We start from the raw sequence: 24,261 nt of genomic DNA, 5'->3' as shown, positions 1-24,261 counted from the left end.
AAGGCCAATGGCCCATCCAGTCCAACACTGTGTTGCAATAGAACATAAGAGAAGCCATGTTAGATCAGGCCAATGGCCCCTCCAGTCCAACACTCTGTGTCACAATAGAACATAAGAGAAGCCATGTTAGATCAGGCCAATGGCCCCCCCAGTCCAACACTCTGTGTCACAATAGAACATAAGAGAAGCCATGTTGGATCAGGCCAATGGCCCCTCCAGTCCAACACTCTGTGTCACAATAGAACATAAGAGAAGCCATGTTAGATCAGGCCAACGGCCCATCCAATCCAACACTCTGTGTCACAATAGAACATAAGAGAAGCCATGTTAGATCAGGCCAATGGCCCCTCCAGTCCAACACTCTGTGTCACAATAGAACATAAGAGAAGCCATGTTGGATCAGGCCAATGGCCCCTCCAGTCCAACACTCTGTGTCACAATAGAACATAAGAGAAGCCATGTTAGATCAGGCCAATGGCCCATCCAGTCCAACACTCTGTGTCACACAGTGGCCAATATATGTGTGTGTATACACACACACACATACATATACATACATACACACTGCGGCTAATAGCCGCTGATGGACCTCTGCTGCACATTTTTATCCAATCCCCTCTTAAAGCTGGCTATGCTTGTAGCCGCCACCACCAGGTCCGACATCCTGTCTCTTACAGTGCCCCACCAGTTCCTCTGGACAGCCCACAACAGGGCATAGAGGCTGAGGCCTTCCCCTGATTTTGCCTCCTGGCTCTGGGATTCAGAAGTTTAATACCAAATCTCAGGTGCCATCAGGAGGTCCATCAGTGGGGCCAGGACACTAGAAGGCCTCCCACTGTTGCCCCCCCAAGCACCAAGAATACAGAGCATCACTGCCCCAGGCAGAGAGTTCCAACAATACGTTCTAGCTTATAGCCACTGATGGACCTCTGCTCCATATGTTGATCCAAACCCCTCTTGAAGCTGGCTATGCTTGTAGCTGCCACCACCTCCTGTGGCAGTGAATTCCACATGTTAATCACCCTTTGGGTGAAGAAGTACTTCCTTTTATCCATTTTAACCTGACTGCTCAGCAGTTTCATCGAATGCCGAGTTCTTGTGTTGTGAGAAAGGGATAAAAGTACTTCTTTCTCTACCTTCTCCATTCCATGCATAATCTTGTAAACCTCTATCATGTCACCCCGCAGTCGACGTTTCTCCAAGCTAAAGGGCCCCAAGCGTTTTAACCTTTCTTCATAGGGAAAGTGTTCCAAACCTTTAATCATTCTAGTTGCCCTTTTCTGGACTTTCTCTAATGCTATAATATCCTTTTTGAGGTACGTGACCAGTATTGCACACAGTATTCCAAATGAGACCGCACCATCGATTTATACAAGGGCATTATGATACTGGCTGATTTGTTTTCTATTCCCTTCCTAATAATTCCCAGCATGGCGTTGGCCTTTTTTATTGTTCTGCTTCATTTGTTCTGCTTCTGACCAACACGGCTGCCCACTTGGATCTATCAGCATGTGTTTTAATTTTGCCTCCAGCCTTCCGTGGTAGTCTGCCCACCAAGTTTAAAAGCTTCTAAGCAAAGCTTGTAAATGTACTCTACAGTTAGAAACTTCAGACTAAAGAATCCCATTAGCATGTAAACGTCCTCCTTCGTCCTGGAGACTGTAGCTCTGTTCTTCCTGTCTGCCGTGCTTCTTGCCCAGAAAGCACACTCTTTTATCTCCTGAATTCAAAGGATTATTAAGACCCATCTCTGTTCTCTTTGTTCAGCAACTCATCTGACATATTGTAGTAGCAACAAATGTGAGCTAGAAGTCCCTACTCAAATTTCTGGCAGCTATGAGTCTGGTGGTTGAGACTACAAGCAATTTCAAGCTACCAATTCCCAACATTTAGGGGAGGGGCTGTGGCTCGGTGCTAGAGCATCTGCTTGGCATGCGGAAGACCCCAGGTTCAATCCCTCATACCTCCACTTGAAAGGACTGGCTGGGAAGTAATAGGAACATAAGAGAAGCCATGTTGGATCAGGCTGATGGCCCATCCAGTCCAACACTCTGTGTGACATGGTGGCCCAAACCCAGGGGCCATCAAGAGGTCCAACAGTGGGGCCAGAACTACAGAAGCCCACCCACTGTTGACCCCTTAGCACCAAGAATACAAAGTATCACTGCCCTAGACATAAGGACATAAAAGAAGCTATGTTGGATCCAGGCAATGGCCCATCTAGTTCAATACTGTGTCACACAGTGGCCAAAACCTAGGGGCCATCAGGAGGTCCACCAGCAGGGCCAGAACTTCAGAAGCCCTCCCACTGTTGCCCCCCAAGCACCAAGAATACAGAGTATCACTGCCCCAGACAGAGTGTTCCATTTATAGCTTGTGGCTAAGAGAACATAACATAAGAGAAGCTATGTTGGATCAGGCCAATGGCCCATGCAGTCCAACACTTGTATCATTTGTTGTTGTTGTTCAGTCACACAGTCGAGTCCTACTCTTTGCAACCCCATGGACCAAGTCACGCCAGGCCCTCCTGTCTTCCACCATCCTCCAAAGTCCACTCAAATTCATGTTAGTTCCATCAGCAACGCTGTCCAGCCATCTCATCTTTTGCTGCCCCCTTCTTTTGCCTTCTGTCTTTCCCAGCATCAGGGGAAAGACTAGTGCCAGGGGTGTGACGCAGACGCAGGCAATGGCAAAACCACCTCTGAAAGATCTTTTGCTTTGAAGGTATAACTTGCCACCTAGTGATGCGTAATGCTAAGGAGCTACAACTTCTAGCTGCCAGACAATCTTAGGATCTCTTGGCTATTTTCCAACACATTGCTATGCGGTGATTTGTTGTTGTTGTTATATTGTTGTTGGTGCTGCTGTTAGTCCATCAAGGTCAGTATTATCTACTCCAGGCCTTGAATTCAGCAGGAGCTCACAGGAGTGCAGCTCCTGAACCTTTCTGAAGGTTCCCCTTCCTCCTCCTCCCCACCTGCTTTGTCCATTGAATAGCAGGTGCAACTGCATAACAAACCCTGGATTAGGAGAGCGGGCAGCCAGCCAGCCAGCCACCAGGGGCTTTGCCACGCCCCCAGCTGTCCTCATTAACCCCTAGAGAAGCCCACACCACCCTCCCTCCACTTCTTATGTGATTTTGGGCGGCAGGTGGCTTGCTGGCCTTTTGACTGAGGAGGCGGGGCGGCCAAGGAGAGCCCCAGGTGAGCGAGGCCTGCTTGAGTTGGCTGGATCTCTAGCCAGCCAGGTAGGCCTCGCTCGCCCGGGGCTCTCCTTTCTTGCATCGGGTTGCTTTTGGCTGGGGGGGGGCCCATATGGTAACTGGTTGTGCTAATGAGCCCCACCCCCTATTTTTCTTTTCTGCAGATTCACGAGATAACGTCTCGACACCATTTTTGAGCTGATAAAATTGTGGTTTCTGTTCCAGGACTTCTGGCCACGTAGACAAATTTGCAGACTTCATGGTGAAGGACGTGGTGAACGGGGAATGCTTTCGAGCCGATCACCTCTTAAAAGGTAGGCTTCCGAGGCCTGAGCTGTCCAGAATGGTTCCACGCTGGTGAGCGGTCACGTTCCCAAATTATCAGTCATCTTTTGGGATCATTAGAACTGGTAAAATGGAAGAACTAAGAGCCAGCGGAGCATAAAACTAGTAAAACTAAACCCTGTATGCAATCTCCATTTTATTCAAAAGGCGCTCTGAAATAAATACGTTTTCAGTTGTCTCCAGAAAACCAGGTGCCATCAGGAGGTCCATGAATCTCCTGAATCTGGCATTTGCGGAAACCCAGGTGGCTTTCAGTGGCTGTTTTGATGCTAAATGGAATGTATGTAGATTGGCGCAATCTTCTTAAATGGGACTAAACTGTTCTGACCAGTTTGTGCCAGGAATCTCCATTCCTTTAGTGCAGGTTTCCCCGACGAGGCGCCCGTGGGCACCGTGATTCCCACTGGCCCCTTTAGTGCAGGTGTTTTTAGAAAGCAGGTTGGGCCAGGTGGAGCTTTTATCCACCAAGTTGCTGATTGACCACTGGATATCTGATGAGCTGTGCAGATTCAAAAGCACATTGCTTTGGCAGAAGCTGCCACCACGCACAAGGACCTTTGCTGTGTAACATAAGATAAACTGAGCATAGGATTTTTGGCCCCAAGGTGCATTACTTTGCATTTGGCCACGTTGAACCTCATTTGCCATGTTGACATCCACTCGCCCAGCCTCGACAGATCTCTTTGGAGCGCCTCACAATCCTCTCTGGTTCTCACCCAAGGCACCCTTCCTAGAAAGCTTTCTGCCTTTGTTGACCTTGAGAATCCCAGGACATAAGAGAAGCCATGTTGGATCAGGCCAGTCGCCCATCCAGTCCAACACTCTGTGTCACAGAAGAACATAAGAGAAGCCATGTTGGATCAGGCCAGTGGCCCATCCAGTCCAACACTCTGTGTCACATAAGAGAAGCCATGTTGGATCAGGCCAGTGGCCCATCCAGTCCAACACTGTGTCACATAAGAGAAGCCATGTTGGATCAGGCCAGTGGCCCCTCCAGTCCAACACTCTGTGTCACATAAGAGAAGCCATGTTGGATCAGGCCAGTGGCCCATCCAGTCCAACACTGTGTCACATAAGAGAAGCCATGTTGGATCAGGCCAATGGCCCATCCAGTCCAACACTCTGTGTCACATAAGAACATAAGAGAAGCCATGTTGGATCAGGCCAATGGCCCATCCAGTCCAACACTCTGTGTCCATAAGAACATAAGAGAAGCCCTGTTGAATCAGGCCAATGGCCCATCCAGTCCAACACTCTGTGTCACATAAGAACATAAGAGAAGCCATGTTGGATCAGGCCAATGGCCCATCCAGTCCAACACTCTGTGTCACATAAGAACATAAGAGAAGCCATGTTGGATCAGGCCAGTCGCCCATCCAGTCCAACACTCTGTGTCACATAAGAACATAAGAGAGGCCATGTTGGATCAGGCCAATGGCCCATCCAGTCCAACACTCTGTGTCACATAAGAACATAAGAGAAGCCATGTTGGATCAGGCCAGTGGCCCATCCAGTCCAACACTCTGTGTCACATAAGAACATAAGAGAGGCCATGTTGGATCAGGCCAATGGCCCATCCAGTCCAACACTCTGTGTCACATAAGAACATAAGAGAAGCCATGTTGGATCAGGCCAGTCGCCCATCCAGTCCAACACTCTGTGTCTCACAGTGGCCAAAACCCAGGTGCCGTCAGGAGGGCCACCAGCAGGGGCGGTTTTCTCAGGATCCTTGGGAACCCCCAAATTGCAATTTGAAACCTGCGACTCAGGTCGTTAGGATTTGCGTTTCAGTGAACTTAGTTTCCCTGAACGCTTCTGCCTTTCTTTCTGTTCCAGCTCATTTGCAGAAGCTGATGTCTGACAAGAAATGCGCAGCTGAGAAAAAGGCTGAAATGGAGAATGTGATAACGCAGGTCAGTATCGGGTTTGGCAAACGGAGGTGGTAGCCCCAGAGTTTTTAAAACCTACCCGACATTCTGAGAGATGCCGGAAGGGGAATTGAACTGGTGCACGGGGCTCCCTGCATCTAGCATGAAGAACTTCCTGATGGTCACCTATATAGTTAGTGGAGCACTTGCATGTTTTAAGAACGTAAGACCATCAGAGAAGCCATGTTGGATCAGGCCAGTGCCCCCTCCAGTCCAACACGCTGTGTCACACGGTGGCCAAAACCTAGGTGCCATCATGAGGTTCACCAGCAGGGCCAGAACTCCAGAAGCCCTCCCACTGTTGCCCCCCAAGCACCAAGAATATGGAACATCACAGCCTTAGACATAAGAGAAGCCATTTTGGATCAGGCCAGTGGCCCCTCTAGTGCAATACGCTGTGTCATACAGTGGCCAAAACCCAGGTGCCATCAGGAGGTCCACCAGCAGGGCCAGAACTCCAGAAGCCCTCCCACTGTTGCCCCCCAAGCACCAAGAATATGGAGCATCACAGCCTTAGACATAAGAGAAGCCATTTTGGATCAGGCCAGTGTCCCCTCCAGTGCAACACGCTGTGTCACACAGTGGCCAAAACCCAGGTGCCATCAGGAGGTCCACCAGCAGGGCCAGAACTCCAGAAGCCCTCCCACAGTAGCTCCCCAAACACCAAGAAGACAGAAGATCCCTGCCGTAGACAGAGTGTTCCATCTATATCTTGTGGCTAAGAGCCACTAATGAATCACCACTTCCTGCTGCAGTGAATTCCACCTGTTAATGACTCTTTTGTGCTGGGAAGACTTAAGTCGCAGAGGATTTCCATTCTGGAAGGAAGTAGGTTGTCACAGAGTCCAGCCTCGTTTCTTTCCAGGAATAGTTCTGGGTGCTGGTTCCGTCTTGTTAAGTTCATTAATAGTGTAGAGCAGAGGTGGCTCAGGAGCCACACGTGGCTCTTTCGTACATATTGTGTGGCTCGTGAAGCCCCCACTGGCTCCATTGGCCAGCGTGGAGAAGGCATTTCACATTTATTTATTGCTCAAATTTATATCTCGCCCTCCCTGCCGAAGCAGGCTCAAGGCGGCTAACAACATTCAGCTAAAACAATAAAACAGTAAGCGACAATTTGAAAATTTTTTTAACAATAATTAGTACCGATTAAATAATTTTAAATGATTTAAAACAATTTTGGTGCTGGCGTTGATTCCATTCAATTCAGCAGTGTTGGGCGTCGTACTGTAATTCAACTAAAGGCAAATTGAAATAGAGCTGTTTTACAGGCCTTGCGGAACTGAGCAAGGTCCCGCGAGGCCCTTACTTCTTCTGGAAGTTGGTTTCACCAGTGGGGGACCGCAATTGAGAAGGCTCTTTCTCTGGTAGCCTTCAGTCTCGCCTCCCTCGGCCCGGGGATTGACAATAAGTTCTGTGATCCAGATCTAAGTACCCTCTGGGGAACACGTGGGGAAAGACGGTCCCTAAGGTAGACAGGTCTTCGGCCACATAGGGCTTTAAAGGTGATAACCAGCAGCTTGTAGCGAATCCGGAATACTACTGGCAGCCAGTGCAGTTCCCGCAGCCTTGGCTGTATGTGCTGCCGTATAGAGAGACCCAATAACAGCCTGGCTGCTGCGTTCTGCACCAACTGCAATTTCCGGATACGAGACAAGGGCAGCCCCATGTAGAGGGCATTGCAGTAGTCTAGTCTCGAGGTGACTTCTCCAAACCAAGCCAGCCAGCAGCTTGGAGAATGCATTTACAGTTAAAGTTTCCTTCCTTCCTTCCTTCCTTCCTTCCTTCCTTCCTTCCTTCCTTCCTTCCTTCCTTCCTTCCTTCCTTCCTTCCTTCCTTCCTTCCTTCCTTCCTTCCTTCCTTCCTTCCTTCCTCCCTCCCTCCCTCCCTCCCTCCCTCCCTCCCTCCCTCCCTCCCCTCCCCTCCCCTCCCCTCCCCTCCCCTCCCTCCCCTCCCCTCCCCTCCCCTCCCCTCCCCTCCCCTCCCCTCTTGCAGCTGTCAGACATCTGACGTTTATTCTATGTGGCTCTTACATTAAGCAAGTTTGGCCACCCTTCCTTAGACTCTGCTTGACTCTCCAACCTGTCTGCTTTTTCTTTTTTTTCTGCAGAATTGTTTCTCTTTTTTCCCCATCGCACTTCCCTGCCTTGGAGCCTGCTTATTCTATGCCATCTGGAAAGGTTCTTTGGACATGCTGGGGGAGGGAGGGGTGGGGGGACGTTGTCTCAGAAAACCTTCCATGTCACTTTCATAAATGAACATCCGGGACATCCTTATTGTTTCTTACAATTGCAGCCGCTTTGGAGACTCCTTGTCACGTCACAACAGAAGCGGGGGTGAATGGAGTCTCATCAGCTGGTATAAATGGCTAATCCTCTCTCAATGCCTTCCTTCCTCCTAGTTGGACAACTATGGTCAGCAGGAGCTCGCAGACCTGTTTGTGAATTACAACGTGAAGTCCCCCATTACAGGAAATGACCTCAGCCCTCCCGTCGCCTTCAACCTGATGTTCAAGACTTCCATCGGCCCCGGAGGAAACATGCCTGGGTATACTTCACACGCAAGTTGACCCGTCTCGTTTTCTGCACTCAATGAGGGCGAAATGTTCTGGGACCCCCAGCCAACTGCATCTTCAAGCAGTCTGCTACTAGAATCGTAGAGTTGGAAGGGATCTCCAGGGTCACGTAGTCCAACCCACACCACCCTCCCTCCCCCCAGCACACTGCAGGAAACTCCCAAACGCCTCCCCATAAGTTCACAGGATCCGCATTGCTGTCAGATGGCCCTCCATCCTCTGTTGAAAAGCCCACAAGGAGACCCCACTCCATGAAAGCAAGTTGGGTCTACTGGGTTGAAAGGGCTTTTTTTGTAGCAAGAACTCCTTTGCATATTAGGCCACACCCCTCTTATGTAGCTGTGACGGAACCGGCCCGATTCTGCCTTCAGACCCAGTCCCGTCAACTCCCTTTTGAGTTGCCAACTTCTGAAGGGAGCTTGTCTTCTTCCCCTCACTAGGGCACGCTACCACCACCTGTTCAGTTTAGGGGTTCCTGACCAAGAGGAGCAGGACTCCCAATCCCCCTTGCCAGCTTTGTGGCCTCAAGGCCCTCTGCCAACCCAGCACCTGGTTAACACAGAGACCAAAGTCCTTCTTTGGGAGACTCCTGGAGGATTGGCACCCTTGCCAACTGTGTGCCTTCCCCCTTCCCTGGACTCCCCTCTTGAAGCAGCGTGGTCTAAGGCGGTTGGGGGAACTATGTGTCACAGAGGGACTACCTTTTTAAGCAGACAAAATATTTCCCTATTATACAACTGGCCCTGACCATACCATCCAGAACCGACACACCAGTCTCCGAGTCTCAAAACAAAACTTGACTGTCAGCTTCTCCTGACAACTTTTCCCTCCCAAAATCAATAATATCAACCCCAGTTCCCGCTCAGGAACTGCTTTTCCCTCCTGCAGCCTTCTGGGAGACCAGCCTGAAAGACTTCCTGTCTCTCTGGGAGGCCTCCTCATAAGCGCTGCTTCCAGACAGGAGGGGAGGGGGAAGGAGGAACAGACTAGGCCAAAGCCTTGCCTAGAGTTTTATTGACTCCTCTAGCCAACTCCCAGACAAGCACAGGCCTGAAATGGTGTTTCTCCACAGTAGCCAATCGTCCAGGAGCTTACAGGGCTCTTAGTGCAGGGCCTATTGTAAGCTCCAGGAGGATTGGCTGCATCGGGGTGGGTGGCCTAATAGGCAAAGGAATTCCTGCTACAAAACAAAGCCCTGTAAAGAGTTACTTTCCCCCCCATTGAGGCTTTATTAGCAGTTGCATACACTATTTTCTGCAGATTGGGAAGGCTAAATCCTGCCTAATGTGAGGGGGGTGGGTGGGGGGGTTTTATATAGGGTTACAAGGCAACCAGCAGAAGTCCCTAGGGACTGGGGAGGTTGGGTTACAGCAGGGGTCCTCAAACTACGGCCCGCGGGCCAGATGCGGCCCGCTGAGGACGTTTATGCGGCCCGCTGGGTTATGGCAAAATCAGACCGGAAGTGACGTTCGACCTAAACTCGCGTTAACAACGCACACTTCCGGCACTGGGCTGAGGCGGCGGAGACAGAGTGTGAGGTGATACCGAGGTGAGGTGAGTTCCCAGGCCGGGGTGTGTGGTGTGGGGAAGGGAGAGAGATGCAGAAGACGGAGAACTGACGGCCCGCGGCCTTGTACAGTAACGGCAGCCACCACAACAGTCCGGCCCTCCAACAGTCTGAGGGACAGTGAACTGGCCCCCTATTTAAAAAGTTGGAGGACCGCTGGGTTACAGTGTGACATCACTTCTGGAGAAAACATGGAAGCGATGTCACACCTCTCTGGTAATAGTCAGAAACACTATGGTACTCTCTAGGAAAAGTCAGAAAGGATCAGCATCACTTCCAGAGAAAACCTGGAAGCCGTCAGTCCACTGTTGATTCCCACCCCCCTTCTCTTTGACAACGTTGTGGGAGGGACAGCATGTTGCCGGTGATAGGTCACTCACCAGACCTAAGACGCCGGGTAACCCAGGTTTTATGCCAAGATAGCATAGGCAGCTGTACACCTTTGACCAGCCATCCTAGCCAATTTTAAGATCAGCGTGGAAGCGATCTGCAGAAGGCAGCAAGCAAAAGCTTTCGTCGTGTCCCAGTGAGGCTCACAGAGACTGTGATCTGTAGGCCTGGACCTCAGTTTGCAAATGCAGGCAAGGGAGAGAGGTGCTGAAGCTGAAGGCTCTTTATTTCCAGCGGCACGAGGAACCAGCCTGGAAGGAGACGCTGACTGAACCCCAGCGAGCTAGCTGTTAGAGAGCCAGTTTGGTGTGGTGCTTAAGCGCGCAGGCTCTTATCTGGGAGAACTGGGTTTGATTTGCCACTCCTCCACTTGCACCTGCTGGGATGGCCGTGGGTCAGTCATAGCTCTGGCAGAGGTTGTCCTTGAAAGGGCAGCTGCTGCAAGCCCCACCCACCTCACAGGGTGTCTGTTGTGGGGGAGGAAGGTAAAGGAGATTGTGAGCCGCTCTGAGACTCTTCGGAGTGGAGGGCAGGATATAAATCCAATATCTTCATCTACTTCACAGGGTGTCAGTTGTGGGGGAGGAAGGTAAAGGAGATTGTGAGCCCCTCTGAGACTCTTCGGAGTGGAGGGCAGGATATAAATCCAATATCTTCATCTACCTCACAGGGTGTCTGTTGTGGGGGAGGAAGGTAAAGGAGATTGTGAGCCCCTCTGAGACTCTTTGGAGTGGAGGGCGGGATATAAATCCAATATCTTCATCTACCTCACAGGGTGTCAGTTGTGGGGGAGGAAGGTAAAGGAGATTGTGAGCTGTTCTGAGACTCTTCGGAGTGGAGGGCGGGATATAAATCCAATATCTTCATCTACCTCACAGGGTGTCAGTTGTGGGGGAGGAAGGTAAAGGAGATTGTGAGCCCCTCTGAGACTCTGGGGAGTGGAGGGCAGGATATAAATCCAATATCTTCATCTACCTCACAGGGTGTCAGTTGTGGGGGAGGAAGGTAAAGGAGATTGTGAGCCCCTCTGAGACTCTGGGGAGTGGAGGGCAGGATATAAATCCAATATCTTCATCTACCTCACAGGATGTCTGTTGTGGGGGAGGAAGGTAAAGGAGATTGTGAGCCCCTCTGAGACTCTTCAGAGTGAAGGGCGGGATATAAATCCAATATCTTCATCTACCTCACAGGGTGTCAGTTGTGGGGGAGGAAGGTAAAGGAGATTGTGAGCCGCTCTGAGACTCTTCGCAGTGGAGGGCGAGATATAAATCCAATGTCTACTTGTTTCACCAACAGGCTTCTTCAGGGGGAATCTTAGTCAGGGTTTCTTCAAAAAGCATACAGGATCAGCAGAGCCTGAGTAATAAACAGCCAATTTGGTATAGTGGTTGAGTGTGCAGACTCTTATCTGGGAGAACCGGGTTTGATTCCCCACTCCTCCACTTGCAGCTGCTGGAATGGCCTTGGGTCAGCCATAGTGGTTAAATGAGCGGACTCTTATCTGGGAGAACCGGGTTTGATTCCCCACTCCTCCACTTGCAGCTGCTGGAATGGCCTTGGGTCAGCCATAGTGGTTAAATGAGCGGACTCTTATCTGGGAGAACCGGGTTTGATTCCCCACTACTCCACTTGCACCTGCTGGAATGGCCTTGGGTCAGCCGTAGCTCTGGCAGAGGTTGTCCTTGAAAGGGCAGCTGCTGTGAGAGTCCTCTCAGCCCCTCCCACCTCACAGGGTGTCTGTTGTGGGGGAAGGAGATAAAGAAGATTGTGAGCTGCTCTGAGACTTTGATTCAGAGAGAAGGGCAGGGTATAACTGTAGTTTTCTTCTTCTGTTATATTGTGTGTCCCAGCTGCCTTGTAGATAAAATGGAAAACTTTGGCTTCTCTGTTACCAGCTGTGCCGTTCCCCCTCCTCCCCAGAAAGGTGTCTGACTACCCTCTGCTTCTGTTTTTGCCTGCAGCTATCTGCGGCCGGAGACGGCTCAGGGGATCTTCTTGAACTTCAAGCGCCTCTTGGAGTTCAACCAAGGCAAACTGCCTTTTGCCGCTGCTCAGATCGGGAACTCCTTCAGGAACGAGATCTCGCCTCGCTCGGGGCTCATTCGAGTCAGGTATGGCGGATGCCTTCCCTTGTTCTCGAGAACTGGTTGGGGGACTTCACCTGGTTGCGTTCGAGGAGACTAAAAGCTTGTTCCTGTCAAAACGATGGCCAAGGCTGCGGGACAAGCCTTCCTGAAACATTCCCTTCCACACATTCGTTCTCCCTGCATTTGTTTCCCAGTACTGTGTGATTTTTCTTCCCCTGCTCCAAAATCTACATGGTTTTTATGTGTGTGTGTGTTTATTTTACACATACAATATATTTATGTGTATTTTATATATACAGTATTTCATTTATACCCCACCTTAAGAACATAATTGAAGCCATGTTGGTTCAGGCCAATGGCCCATCCAGTCCAGCACTCTGTGTCACACAGTGGCCAAATATCTGTCTGTCTGTCTGTCTGTGTCTATATATATATACACACACACACACCATGTGATTGTTCTTCCCCTGCTCCAAAATCTACATGGTTTTTATGTGTGTGTGTGTGGCTAATAGCCACTGATGGACCTCTGCTCCATATTTTTATCTAACCCCCTCTTGAAGCTGGCTATGCTTGTAGCCGCCACCACCTCCTGTGGCAGTGAGTTCCACATGTTAATCACCCTTTGGGTGAAGAAGGACTTCCTTTTATCCATTCTTATCAGACTGCTCAGCAATTTCATTGAATGCCCACGAGTTCTCATATTGTGAGAAAGGGAGAAAAGTACTTCTTTCTCTACTTTCTCCGACCCGTGCATAATCTTGTAAACCTCTCTCATGTCACCCCGCATGTCACTTCCTCTCTATTGGGGACCCAAAGTGTCTTCCATCGTTTTCCTGGCCTCCGTTTATCCTTGCAACACCTCTGTGAGGTAGGTCAAGCTGAATGATGCCATAAATAATAAATAAATTCCCTAAATCAGGGGTGGCCCAACTGTGGCTCTTTCACCCAAATTATGTGGCTCTCAAAGTCCCCACCACCTCATTGGCTGGCTTGGGGAAGGCATTTCTCCCTTTAAATCACTTCTCCAAACCAAGCCAGATGGTGGTTTGGAAAGCACATTTAAAGTGAAAGTTGCTTTCTTTCCATCTCTCCCTCAGTCCGTTCCTTCCTTCCTTGCGGCGCTCAGACATCTGATGTTCTTCTCTTGTGGCTCTCAAACGTCTGATGTTTATTCTATGCGGCTCTTGCATTAAGCAAGTTTGGCCACCCCTGCCCTAAATAATAAGAGTGACTGGCCCAAGCAAGGTCCTTTTCCTTTTCCGTTAATGGCACAGCTCTTTTGGCCGCAGCCTTAAGCCTCACCACACCGAAAGTGAGAGAAGAACAAAGAGGTTCACTCCAGTCACAAAAGGTAACTGGCCCAGGGTCACCCAGCGAGTAGAGATTCGCACCTGCGTCCCAGCACTCTTAATCAGTATGTCACACAGGCTGTAATTTTTGCAGACCCTGCTATTGACTTGCAAGGAGGTTGACAGCTGTTTCAAATATATCTACTGAATCCTTGTGTAAGTCCGGTTCTCTTTGCCTCCAGCTTTGACTAGAGTTTCCCATTATTTATTTTTTTGGGGAGGGGGGAGGATTAGTTCAGAGGTCACCAACCTTTTTGAGCCTGTGGGCACTTTTGGGATTGGTGGGCGCAACCGCAAAACGGCTGCCTCGGGAGGTGGAGCCAGCTATTAAATGGATGCTGCAGAAGGAGGAGCCACCCACAGAGGGAAGCCCCGGTGCAGGCGGAAAGGGGACCGTTTTGCAGGCCCTGGAAAAGAGAAATGAGAGAGAATAAAAAACAACATTGTACTGGCAGCCGTCACGAAATTTATTTAATCATTGATTTATTTGATTTATATCCCGCCCTCCCCACCAAGGCAGGCTCAGGGCAACTCACAAAGTAGAGGTCACACAGTTACATACGTGTGACCAAATAAAATAGAACAGGGGTGGCCAACGGTAGCTCTCCAGATGTTTTTTTTTGGCCTACAATTCCCATCAGCCCCAGCCATTGGCCATGCTGGCTGGGGCTGATGGGAGTTGTAGGCCAAAAAAAAAAAACATCCGGAGAGCTACCATTGGCCACCCCTGCGATAGAACGATAAAAACATAAAAGCAGTTTCGAAAAACATCTACTTGTGCTGGCATCATGGTTTCAGACAGCAGTCTGAATGGTGGGTAGCCATTCTAAGAGGTCCTAGGATCGCGATAGCACGGAGAGGGAGACCATCGGTGACGTTTTTATGGGTCAACCCCGCTGCTGCAGCTGTTGTCATGAAAATGCATGGCGGAAGAGTACCGTTTTGCAGGCCCTGCGGAACCATGGAAGCTCTCGCAGGGACCTGGTCTCTTCCGGCTGCTCATTCCACCAGATTGAACATGAACATATGAAGCTGCCGTCTACTGAATCAGACCCTGGATCCGTCAAAGTGAGTCTTGTCTACTCAGACTGGCAGCGGCTCTCCAGGGTCTCAAGCGGAGGTTTTTCACGCCTACTTGCCTGGACCCTTTTTAGTTGGAGATGCCGGGGATTGAACCTGGGACCTTCTGCTTCCCAAGCAGATGCTCTACTACTGAGCCACCGTCCCTCCCCTAAACATTAATCTGTCCAGCCAGTTGGATTTCCAGTGGCTTATCAGAAGCCCTGTTGGGGAAGTGACCCACCAGTTCCCATCAACTTTCTAACAACACTTGCTGGGTGTCAGGAAGGGTGTTAGCAAGTGCCTGAATGTCCAGAGGCACCATGTCGGGAGACCCCCAGCTTATCTTCTTTATCTCGGGCTCTGCTGTGGAATCTGTGTTGTTTTTTTCTCCCCCACTTTGAAGGAAATGCCCTGGTGGCTGATAAATTCTAATTCCAGGGTGCAATCTTTTTTTATTTTAAAGGGAATTCACTATGGCGGAAATCGAGCACTTTGTGGACCCCAGCGAAAAGCACCACCCCAAGTTCCAAAACGTAGCTGACCTCCAAATCGTCCTGTACTCCTCCAAAGCCCAGACCAGCGGGCAGTCGGCTCGTGCCATGCGCTTGGGGGACGCCGTGGAGCAGGTATAAGGCATATTGGATATTGGTTTATTTTTTTCATTGGCTAGCCTTGTTTTGTGTTAGGAGAAGCTGAGATGCATTGATTTGTGTGAAGGTCTACGACTGAGGGAGGCGTTGCCGAAACCGGTCTCCACTGAAAAGATTTCTACTGAATTTGTGCTTCTTTTCCTTGGACTAATGTCCTGTGAAAGCAACCAAGGGACTCCGCTTTGGACACGAGTCTATTTGCTAAAGCCAAGAGACCTTCTGGAGTGATGCGATTTGGAATACTTTATGTGTTACTGTGTCTTTAAAAATACGGAATATACTACTATTATTGTGCTACTCTGATTGTCTCTGTCTTTTCCCAGTGGAGCCAGTAAACGGCAGTCGTGTTTTGGGGAAGGAAAGGGGGTGGGGGTGGGGAATAAAACTGGCAGAAGAAGAAGAGATGGGTTTTATACCCCGCTTTTCTCAGCCTTAAGGAGTCTCAGAGTGGCTTATAATCGCCTTTCCTTCCTCTCCCCACAAAAAGGCACATTGGGAGATAGGTGGGGCTGAGAGAGTTCTGAGAGGGTCACCCCAGTGCGCTGTAGCAGTGGGGGAAGAAGAAGAAGATATTGGATTTATATCCCGCCCTCCACTCCAAAGAGTCTCAGAGCGGCTCACAATCTCCTTTACCTTCCTTCCCCACAACAGACACCCTGTGAGGTGGGTGGGGCTGAGAGGGCTCTCACAGCAGCTGCCCTTTCAAGGACAACCTCTGCGAGAGCTATGGCTGACCCAAGGCCATTCCAGCAGGTGCAAGTGGAGGGGTGGGGAATCAAACCCGGTTCTCCCAGATAAGAGTCCGCACACTTAACCACTACACCAAACTGGGAAAAAAGCAAACTCTTATGTTAGGGATTATTAGAAAAGGGACTGCGAATGAAATGGCCAATATAGATCTATGGCAAGGGTGGCCAACGGTAGCTCTCCAGATTTTTTTTTGCCTACAACTCCCATCGGCCATTGGCCATGCTGGCTGGGGCTGATGGGAGTTGTAGGCAAAAAACCTCTGGAGAGCTACCTTTGGCCACCCCGACGTTTCAGAGGTCAGAGAATCATAAGAGTTGGAAGGGACCTCTAGGGTCATCTAGTCCAACCCCCTGCACAATGCAGGAAACTCAAAATACCTCCCCCGAAATTCACAGGATCTTCATTGCTGTTAGGTGGCCATCCAGCCTCTGTTGAAAAACCTCCAATGAAGGAGAGCCCACCACCTCCTGAGGAGGAAGCCTGTTCCACTGAGGAACCGCTCCAACGGTCAGGAAGCTCTTGATGTTGAGCCGGAAACTCTTCTGATTTAATTTTAACCCATTGGTTCTGGTCCTGCTTTCTGGGGCCACAGAAGACCATTCTGCACCCTGCTGTATATGACAGCCCTTCGAGTACTTGAAGATGGTGATCGTATCACCTCTCAGCTGCCTCTTCTCTAGGCTAAGCATGCCCAGCTCTTTCACCCATTGCCATTAAATTGCCAGGTCATTTGCCCTTGCCTGCCTCTGCGTCATGATCTTGGTATTCCTTGGAGATCTCCCATCCAAGTACTAGCCAGAGCTGACCCTGCTTAGCTTCTAAAAACTGACAAATCAGGCTTTCCTTGGCTCTCTAGGTCAGGGCCTTTGTATATACATAGCAGTTTTTACTGTTTTTATTAATATTTTTGAGCTGATCTTGTATCAAAATAAACTGAAGAAGAAGATGATATTGGATTTATATCCCGCCCTCCACTCCGAAGAGTCTCAGAGCGGCTCACAATCTCCTTTACCTTCCCGCCCCCCACAACAGACACCCTGTGAGGTAGATGAAGATATTGGATTTATATCCCGCCCTCCACTCCGAAGAGTCTCAGAGGGGCTCACAATCTCCTTTACCTTCCTCCCCCTCAACAGACACCCTATGAGGTAGATGAAGATATTGGATTTATATCCCGCCCTCCACTCTGAAGAGTCTCAGAGCGGCTCACAATCTCCTTTACCTCCCCCCCCCCACAACAGACACCCTGTGAGGTAGATGAAGATATTGGATTTATATCCCACCCTCCACTCCGAAGAGTCTCAGAGTGGCTCACAATCTCCTTTCCCTTCCTCCCCCACAACAGACACCCTGTGAGGTAGATGAAGATATTGGATTTATATCCCGCCCTCCACTCCGAAGAGTCTCAGAGCGGCTCACAATCTCCTTTACCTCCCCCCCCCCACACAACAGACACCCTGTGAGGTAGATGAAGATATTGGATTTATATCCCGCCCTCCACTCCGAAGAGTCTCAGAGCGGCTCACAATCTCCTTTCCCTTCCTCCCCCACAACAGACACCCTGTGAGGTAGATGAAGATATTGGATTTATATCCCGCCCTCCACTCCGAAGAGTCAGAGCGGCTCACAATCTCCTTTCCCTTCCTCCCCCACAACAGACACCCTGTGAGGTAGATGAAGATATTGGATTTATATCCCACCCTCCACTCCGAAGAGTCTCAGAGCGGCTCACAATCTCCTTTCCCTTCCTCCCCCACAACAGACACCCTGTGAGGTAGATGAAGATATTGGATTTATATCCCGCCCTCCACTCCGAAGAGTCTCAGAGCGGCTCACAATCTCCTTTCCCTTCCTCCCCCACAACAGACACCCTGTGAGGTAGATGAAGATAGTGGATTTATATCCCGCCCTCCACTCCGAAGAGTCTCAGAGCGGCTCACAATCTCCTTTACCTCCCCCCCCACAACAGACACCCTGTGAGGTAGATGAAGATATTGGATTTATATCCCACCCTCCACTCCGAAGAGTCTCAGAGCGGCTCACAATCTCCTTTCCCTTCCTCCCCCACAACAGACACCCTGTGAGGTAGATGAAGATATTGGATTTATATCCCGTCCTCCACTCCGAAGAGTCTCAGAGCGGCTCAGAATCTCCTTTCCCTTCCTCCCCCACAACAGACACCCTGTGAGGTAGATGAAGATATTGGATTTATATCCCGCCCTCCACTCCGAAGAGTCTCAGAGCGGCTCACAATCTCCTTTACCTCCCCCCCCCCCCACAACAGACACTCTGTGAGGTAGATGAAGATATTGGATTTATATCCCGCCCTCCACTCCGAAGAGTCTCAGAGTGGCTCACAATCTCCTTTCCCTTCCTCCCCCACAACAGACACCCTGTGAGGTAGATGAAGATAGTGGATTTATATCCCGCCCTCCACTCCGAAGAGTCTCAGAGCGGCTCACAATCTCCTTTCCCTTCCTCCCCCACAACAGACACCCTGTGAGGTAGATGAAGATAGTGGATTTATATCCCGCCCTCCACTCTGAAGAGTCTCAGAGCGGCTCACAATCTCCTTTCCCTTTCTCCCCCACAACAGACACCCTGTGAGGTAGATGAAGATATTGGATTTATATCCCGCCCTCCACTCTAAAGAGTCTCAGAGTGGCTCACAATCTCTTTTACACCCCCCCCACAACAGGCACCCTGTGAGGTAGATGAAGATAGTGGATTTATATCCCGCCCTCCACTCCGAAGAGTCTCAGAGCGGCTCACAATCTCCTTTCCCTTCCTCCCCCACAACAGGCACCCTGTGAGGTAGATGAAGATATCGGATTTATATCCCGCCGTCCACTCCAAAGAGTCTCAGAGCAGCTCACAATCTCCTTTCCCTTCCTCCCCCACAACAGACACCCTGTGAGGTAGATGAAGATATTGGATTTATATCCCGCCCTCCACTCTGAAGAGTCTCAGAGGGGCTCACAATCTCCTTTACCTTCCTCCCCCACAACAGGCACCCTGTGAGGTAGATGAAGATATTGGATTTATATCCCGCCCTCCGCTCTGAAGAGTCTCAGAGTGGTTCACAATCTCCTTTACCTCCCCCCCCCCACAACAGACACCCTGTGAGGTAGATGAAGGAGCAAAATGTGCAGGGAACAAGAAGAAACACCGAGAAACAGGAACTTTCAAGCCGGGAACATTAGAATGCCGAAAAAGCCCACCGAGATCTCATGCGTCCCTGTCCAAAGCGATGCGGTACCGTCAGCCCATGATCAGACGTGGTCTCTGAACCGGAGTGTGCCTTTTTTTTCTAGGGCGTCATCAATAACTCGGTGTTGGGCTACTTCATCGGCAGAATCTACCTCTTCCTCATCAGAGTCGGCATCTCCCCCAGCAAGCTCCGCTTTCGGCAGCACATGGAGAACGAGATGGCTCATTACGCCTGCGATTGCTGGGATGCCGAGTCCAAAACATCCTACGTAAGCGACCAGCCGGCTAGAGGGGGAAGAAAGGCTTTTGAATTAACAGAACGCCTTGCGCCGTTTTCACCTAGAGCTTTATAGGCTAGCTCAGTGGAGTGGTTTGTGTCCAGTGATTTCTTGGGGCCTAGCGGCTGTCTAGCCTTTCTTGCTGCTTCTGAGGGCCCTGGCCGTGACGTTGTCTTATGATGTGGCTTTCTAAGGACTTTCTGGATGGGGATACTCTCAGCACTGTAGCCAGAACATTTGGGGTGGAGGCGCCCGGGAGATAAAACAATCGTTGGGAGCGGGGGGCGCAGGGCTTAGCTGCTTCTTCCCTCCAGTGACCAGCCCTCCCGACCCCAGCTCTCTGTCGCCCAAAAAAAGGAAAAAGGGGGTGGGGGAGAGTTCCCATCATGTGCTTGACACCTTAATAAATCAAAAATGGAGTGAGGGGGTGGGGTGGGAGTTATTTTACAGTGTGTCTTCTTTCCTGTGGACTGCTCATTTCTGGTTGGGCCCCAGGCTCTCTCTCTCTCTCTCTCTCTCTCTCTCGCTGCTCCTTTCTTGCAGTTGTTCTCTCTTTCACTCTCTCTCTGTGTCGCTCTCTCTTGCTGCTGCCCTTTCACAGTTTCCCCCCCTCTCTCTACTGCTCTTTTGCTCTCCCCCTTGCAGTAGCTCTCTCTCTCGCTCGCTCTCTCTGTCATTCTCTCTCACTGTTCTCTCTCTCGCTGTTTCTCTCCCCCTCCCTTTTCCTCTGGTGCAACGGAGGGGCCCAACAGAGGGAAGGGGGGGTTAAATAGAGTGGCCTGACCCTTCCCCCCCCCAGTAGCTTCAGACTCAAACAGTAATCCCAAGATTTTTTCTGTTCTTACTGAAGCCACAACCTTAAGGAAGAGTGTTGCTGGAAGGGAACTCTGGGGCTGTTGGGGCTTGCGATTATGAAGAGACAACTGATGTCTTGTGGCTGATTATTAGTTCCAGACCGGCCTATCAGTCAAGATGTGATGAAGAGCATCACGGTTCTCCATTCTGTGTATATTCTACTGCCTCTCTTTTTAGAAGAGCCAACCCTTGTCAGTTCTGAACAGCGGTTTGCCATCCGCTTAGAAATATTGTCACAAACCGTCGTTGGGAGCTCACCGCAGCCACTGATAATGGCCATTTGTATGCTGGAGTCAGAGTAACCTTGGTCAAATCAATTTCTAGCTTTTAAATTGGGAATATTTTTACCTCTTCACATGCTAAGCTTTTTGTGGAAGCGTGCAGTAGCATCAGTGGAGAAGATGCATTGAATTCAGTTTGGCACCTATGGTGTTTGCGAAAAGCTTGTGTGAATGGTGAAATGCAGTCAGAATATGCATGTTAACTGTGGTCCTCCGATGTGCTATGTCCTTATATGAGCTGTCTGTTGCAACATATATATGGCTATATTTACACAAATGTACGGGGCTCACATTTTGGGCTTGCATACTGTAGTCAGATTTTTTCCATTTTAGCAGCAGGGACGTGTTTGCATACCCTTGCAATGTGATAAGGAATTCTGAAGCTGAAATCTGAAGGGGTGAGCATATGAACCTATGAAATTGCCTTATACCGAATCAGACCTTTGGTCCATCAAAGTTAGCATTGTCTACTCAGACTGGCAGCGGCTCTCTCAAGCTGAGGTTTTCCACACCTCCTTGCCTGGACCCTTTTTAGTTGGAGATGCCGGGGATTGAACCTGGGACCTTCTTCTTACCAAGCAGATGCTCTACCACTGAGCCACAGCCCCATTCATGGCTCTCCAGGGTCTCAAGCTGAGGTTTTTCATGTCTATTTGCCTGGACCCTTTTTAGTAGGGGATGCCGGGGATTGAACCTGGGACCTCCTGCTTACCAAGCAGAAGCTTTACCACTGAGCCACCGTCTCTCCCTAAAGTCAGTATTGTCTACTCAGACTGGCAGCGGCTCTCCAGGGTCTCAAGCTGAGGTTTTTCACGCCTACTTTCCTGGACCCTTTTTAGTTGGAGATGCTGGAGATTGAACCTGGGACCTTCTGCTTACCAAGCAGATGCTCTACCACTGAGCCACCGTCCCTCCCCAAATAGATGGCTAAGGACAGGGTATTGTTGAGGCTGACACTCCTTGCCCAGTGTACAAGTATTTTCAGGAGAAGGCTCTTCAGGCTGCCTGACTGCCCAGTGAACGAGGTTAAATGTGTTCATCTCTGACTCTTTTTCAGGGGTGGATCGAGATAGTTGGCTGTGCTGACCGCTCCTGCTATGACCTCTCCTGCCACGCCAGGGCCACCAAAGTCCCTCTCGCTGCTGAAAAGCCTCTGAAGGAGCCCATATCCTTTAGGAATAATAAGCCCAGTTCTTTGGTAGGGTAGACTTCCGGTAGGTGTAACGTTTTGCCCAGAATCCATTGCAAGACTTCTTGAGTAAACGCAGAAGCTTTAATGAAGAAACAGAGAGCAAACGCTTGTAGCACGTATACATGAGGCTACTGCCATGCCAGACTGCTATAAAATTAAACTTACGATCCAGATGTAGGTCACAGGTTAACGACCCATCACACCTCCTGCCTAATTCTCCAACTTTAAAGTCTTTGAATTATTTCTCAGGCTTCAGTGCTACTGTCTCTCAAGGTCACATTCCAACTTACGGACATCTTCAGTTGGTACCTATCTTCCGTTACTAGGGAGACAAGATGAGACCCTGGCTTCCCACAGTGGCTTCCCCTACAAAGTGACCTCCCTTGTTACCAATACTATTCTACATCAAACCTTAAAAAAATACAAGCGGCATATCTAAGGGTTAGTGAATACTGATATTCTAAGACGTGGGTTAGTACTGTCACGAGTATATGTATATAGATGCACGCAGGGCTTTTTTCCTAGAAAAAGCCCAACAGGAACTCATTTGCATATTTGACCACACCCTGACTTTACCATTGTTTCACATGGCTTTTTTTCCCTAGGAAAAGCCCAGCAGTGACTTATTTGCATATTAGACCACACCCCTGACATTACCATTGTTTCACACAGGGCTTTTTTCTAGGAAAAACTCAGCAGGGACTCATTTGCATATTAGACCACACCCCTGACATTACAATTGTTTCACACAGGGCTTTTTTTCTAAGAAAAGCCAAACAGGGACTCATTTGCATATTAGACCACACTGGATAGAACATGTGGGCTCATACTCCTTCCAGGCGCTCCCACTGTGAAATGGGCAAGATGCTGGCCACACCAGTGTGGGGAGTTTCACAGGGAGCACAATAATCAGCGGTGAGTGCAGCTGATCTAGGTAGATAATTCCCTTACCTTTCCCTATGCCGCTCCTATGAGGACTGTTATTCCCAGCTTTTGTTTGTACTGGGGGATAGCACTTAGAGCATCGGGCTAGGATCTGGGAGACTCAGGTGCAAATCAGCCTAGCCTCCTAGGGTTGCTGTGAGGATAAAATGGAGGAGTGGAGAATGATGGAAGCCACTTTGGTGAAGCCAAGCCAGCCGAAACTGTGTTCCTGTGCGTTCCTGCTAAAAAAAAAAGCCCTGGATACACGTTTAATGACAAAACAATACAGTTACGGACAGGGGTGGAATTCTAGCAGGAGCTCCTTTGCATATTAGGCCACACACCCCTGATGTAGCCAATCTTCCAAGAGCTTACAAAAAAGAGCCTTGTAAGCTCTTGGAGGTTTGGCTACACCAGGGTGTATGTGGCCTAATATGCAAAGGAGCTCCTGTTAGAATTCCACCCCTGGTTCTATTAGTATACTTTGGATAGGTGGCTCTTCATCAGGAATGACGATACTATTAGGAGAATCAGCAACTCACCGACTTGAAACGAATCCTTGTCATGGACTTGTACCCAATAGTAGGAAACAACTCCCAAGGGAAGACACAAGCAGAATATGCTTTTATATATTGGGATCAATTCCTCATGAGTAATGGAAGTAACACAGCTTTCAGAAGTGTCTTCTAAAATGGCACGATCCCGTTTATAGCTTTGTGGCCCTGATTTTTGTTAGTGTAGCTGGTATGAGTTGGTTAGCTTATTCATTTACTTTAGTTGCACTCCAGCTTTCTCCCCTGCAGGGAATCAAAGTGGCTTCCGTCATTCTCTACTCTTCAATTTTATCCTCACAGCAACCCTAGGAGGCTAGGCTGATTTGCACCTGAGTCTCCCAGATCCTAGCCCGATGCTCTAAGTGCTACCCCCCAGAACAAACAAAAGCTGGGAATAACAGTCCCCATAGGAGCAGCATAGGGAAAGGTAAGGGAATTATCTACCTAGATCAGCCGCACTCACCGCTGATTATTGTGCTCCCTGTGAAACTCCCCACACTGGTGTGGCCAGGATCTTGCCCATTTCACAGCGGGAGCGCCTGGAAGGAGCACGAGCCCTTCAGAAACACCCGTGAGCTCTTCACCTAGATGTTGCTACTGAAGTCGCCACACTGAATCAATGTCCAGTAGCCAGGGTGCAATCATGATACTCAGTGTGCAAGACCTGAGCAAGGCTGTCAAAAATAAGACATTATTTAAAAAAAAACAAAAAAAACCAATAAGTCATTTCGCTGGGTCATAAATTCTCAGAGTTGTCGTTAAGTGGGAATTAGCTCAGTGGTGCATAATGCGCACCGCACTGGTTTTCCCTAATTTCCCTGCTTGGATTCCTTAACGCCACCCGCACAAGACGGTCAGCGTAGTGCAGTTCGAGGCAAATAAGGGAGCCATCGGCAGGGCTTACAAGAAGGAGGCCAAGCTGGTGCTGGAATACCTTGCCATCTGCGACGAGTGCTACGTCAACGAGATGGAGAAACTCTTGGATGAAAAAGGGTGAGTGAGACCTGAGCCCCTCGGACCGAGGCGACTAGGGCACTGCTGTCCGCTTACTTCCACCCC

General features: G+C 49.7%; 1 protein-coding gene across 1 annotated transcript in view; it reads left to right on the top strand.

The window, feature by feature from the left end:
• The window catches only part of GARS1 (glycyl-tRNA synthetase 1), a 60,227-nt gene that overhangs the window by 23,222 nt on the left and 12,744 nt on the right, over positions 1–24,261 (top strand). Inside the window, 8 exon segments of the mRNA XM_060247994.1 lie at positions 3,428–3,516; positions 5,384–5,460; positions 7,877–8,022; positions 11,969–12,118; positions 14,972–15,134; positions 19,223–19,387; positions 21,590–21,702; positions 24,055–24,195. Coding sequence (XP_060103977.1) covers positions 3,428–3,516; positions 5,384–5,460; positions 7,877–8,022; positions 11,969–12,118; positions 14,972–15,134; positions 19,223–19,387; positions 21,590–21,702; positions 24,055–24,195 — 1,044 coding nt within the window.

Source organism: Heteronotia binoei, chromosome 10, assembly GCF_032191835.1.
Source record: "Heteronotia binoei isolate CCM8104 ecotype False Entrance Well chromosome 10, APGP_CSIRO_Hbin_v1, whole genome shotgun sequence".
Taxonomy (NCBI): Eukaryota; Metazoa; Chordata; class Lepidosauria; order Squamata; family Gekkonidae; genus Heteronotia; species Heteronotia binoei.
Note: the sequence above shows the minus strand (reverse complement) of the source record. Positions and strands in the feature narration are given on the sequence as shown.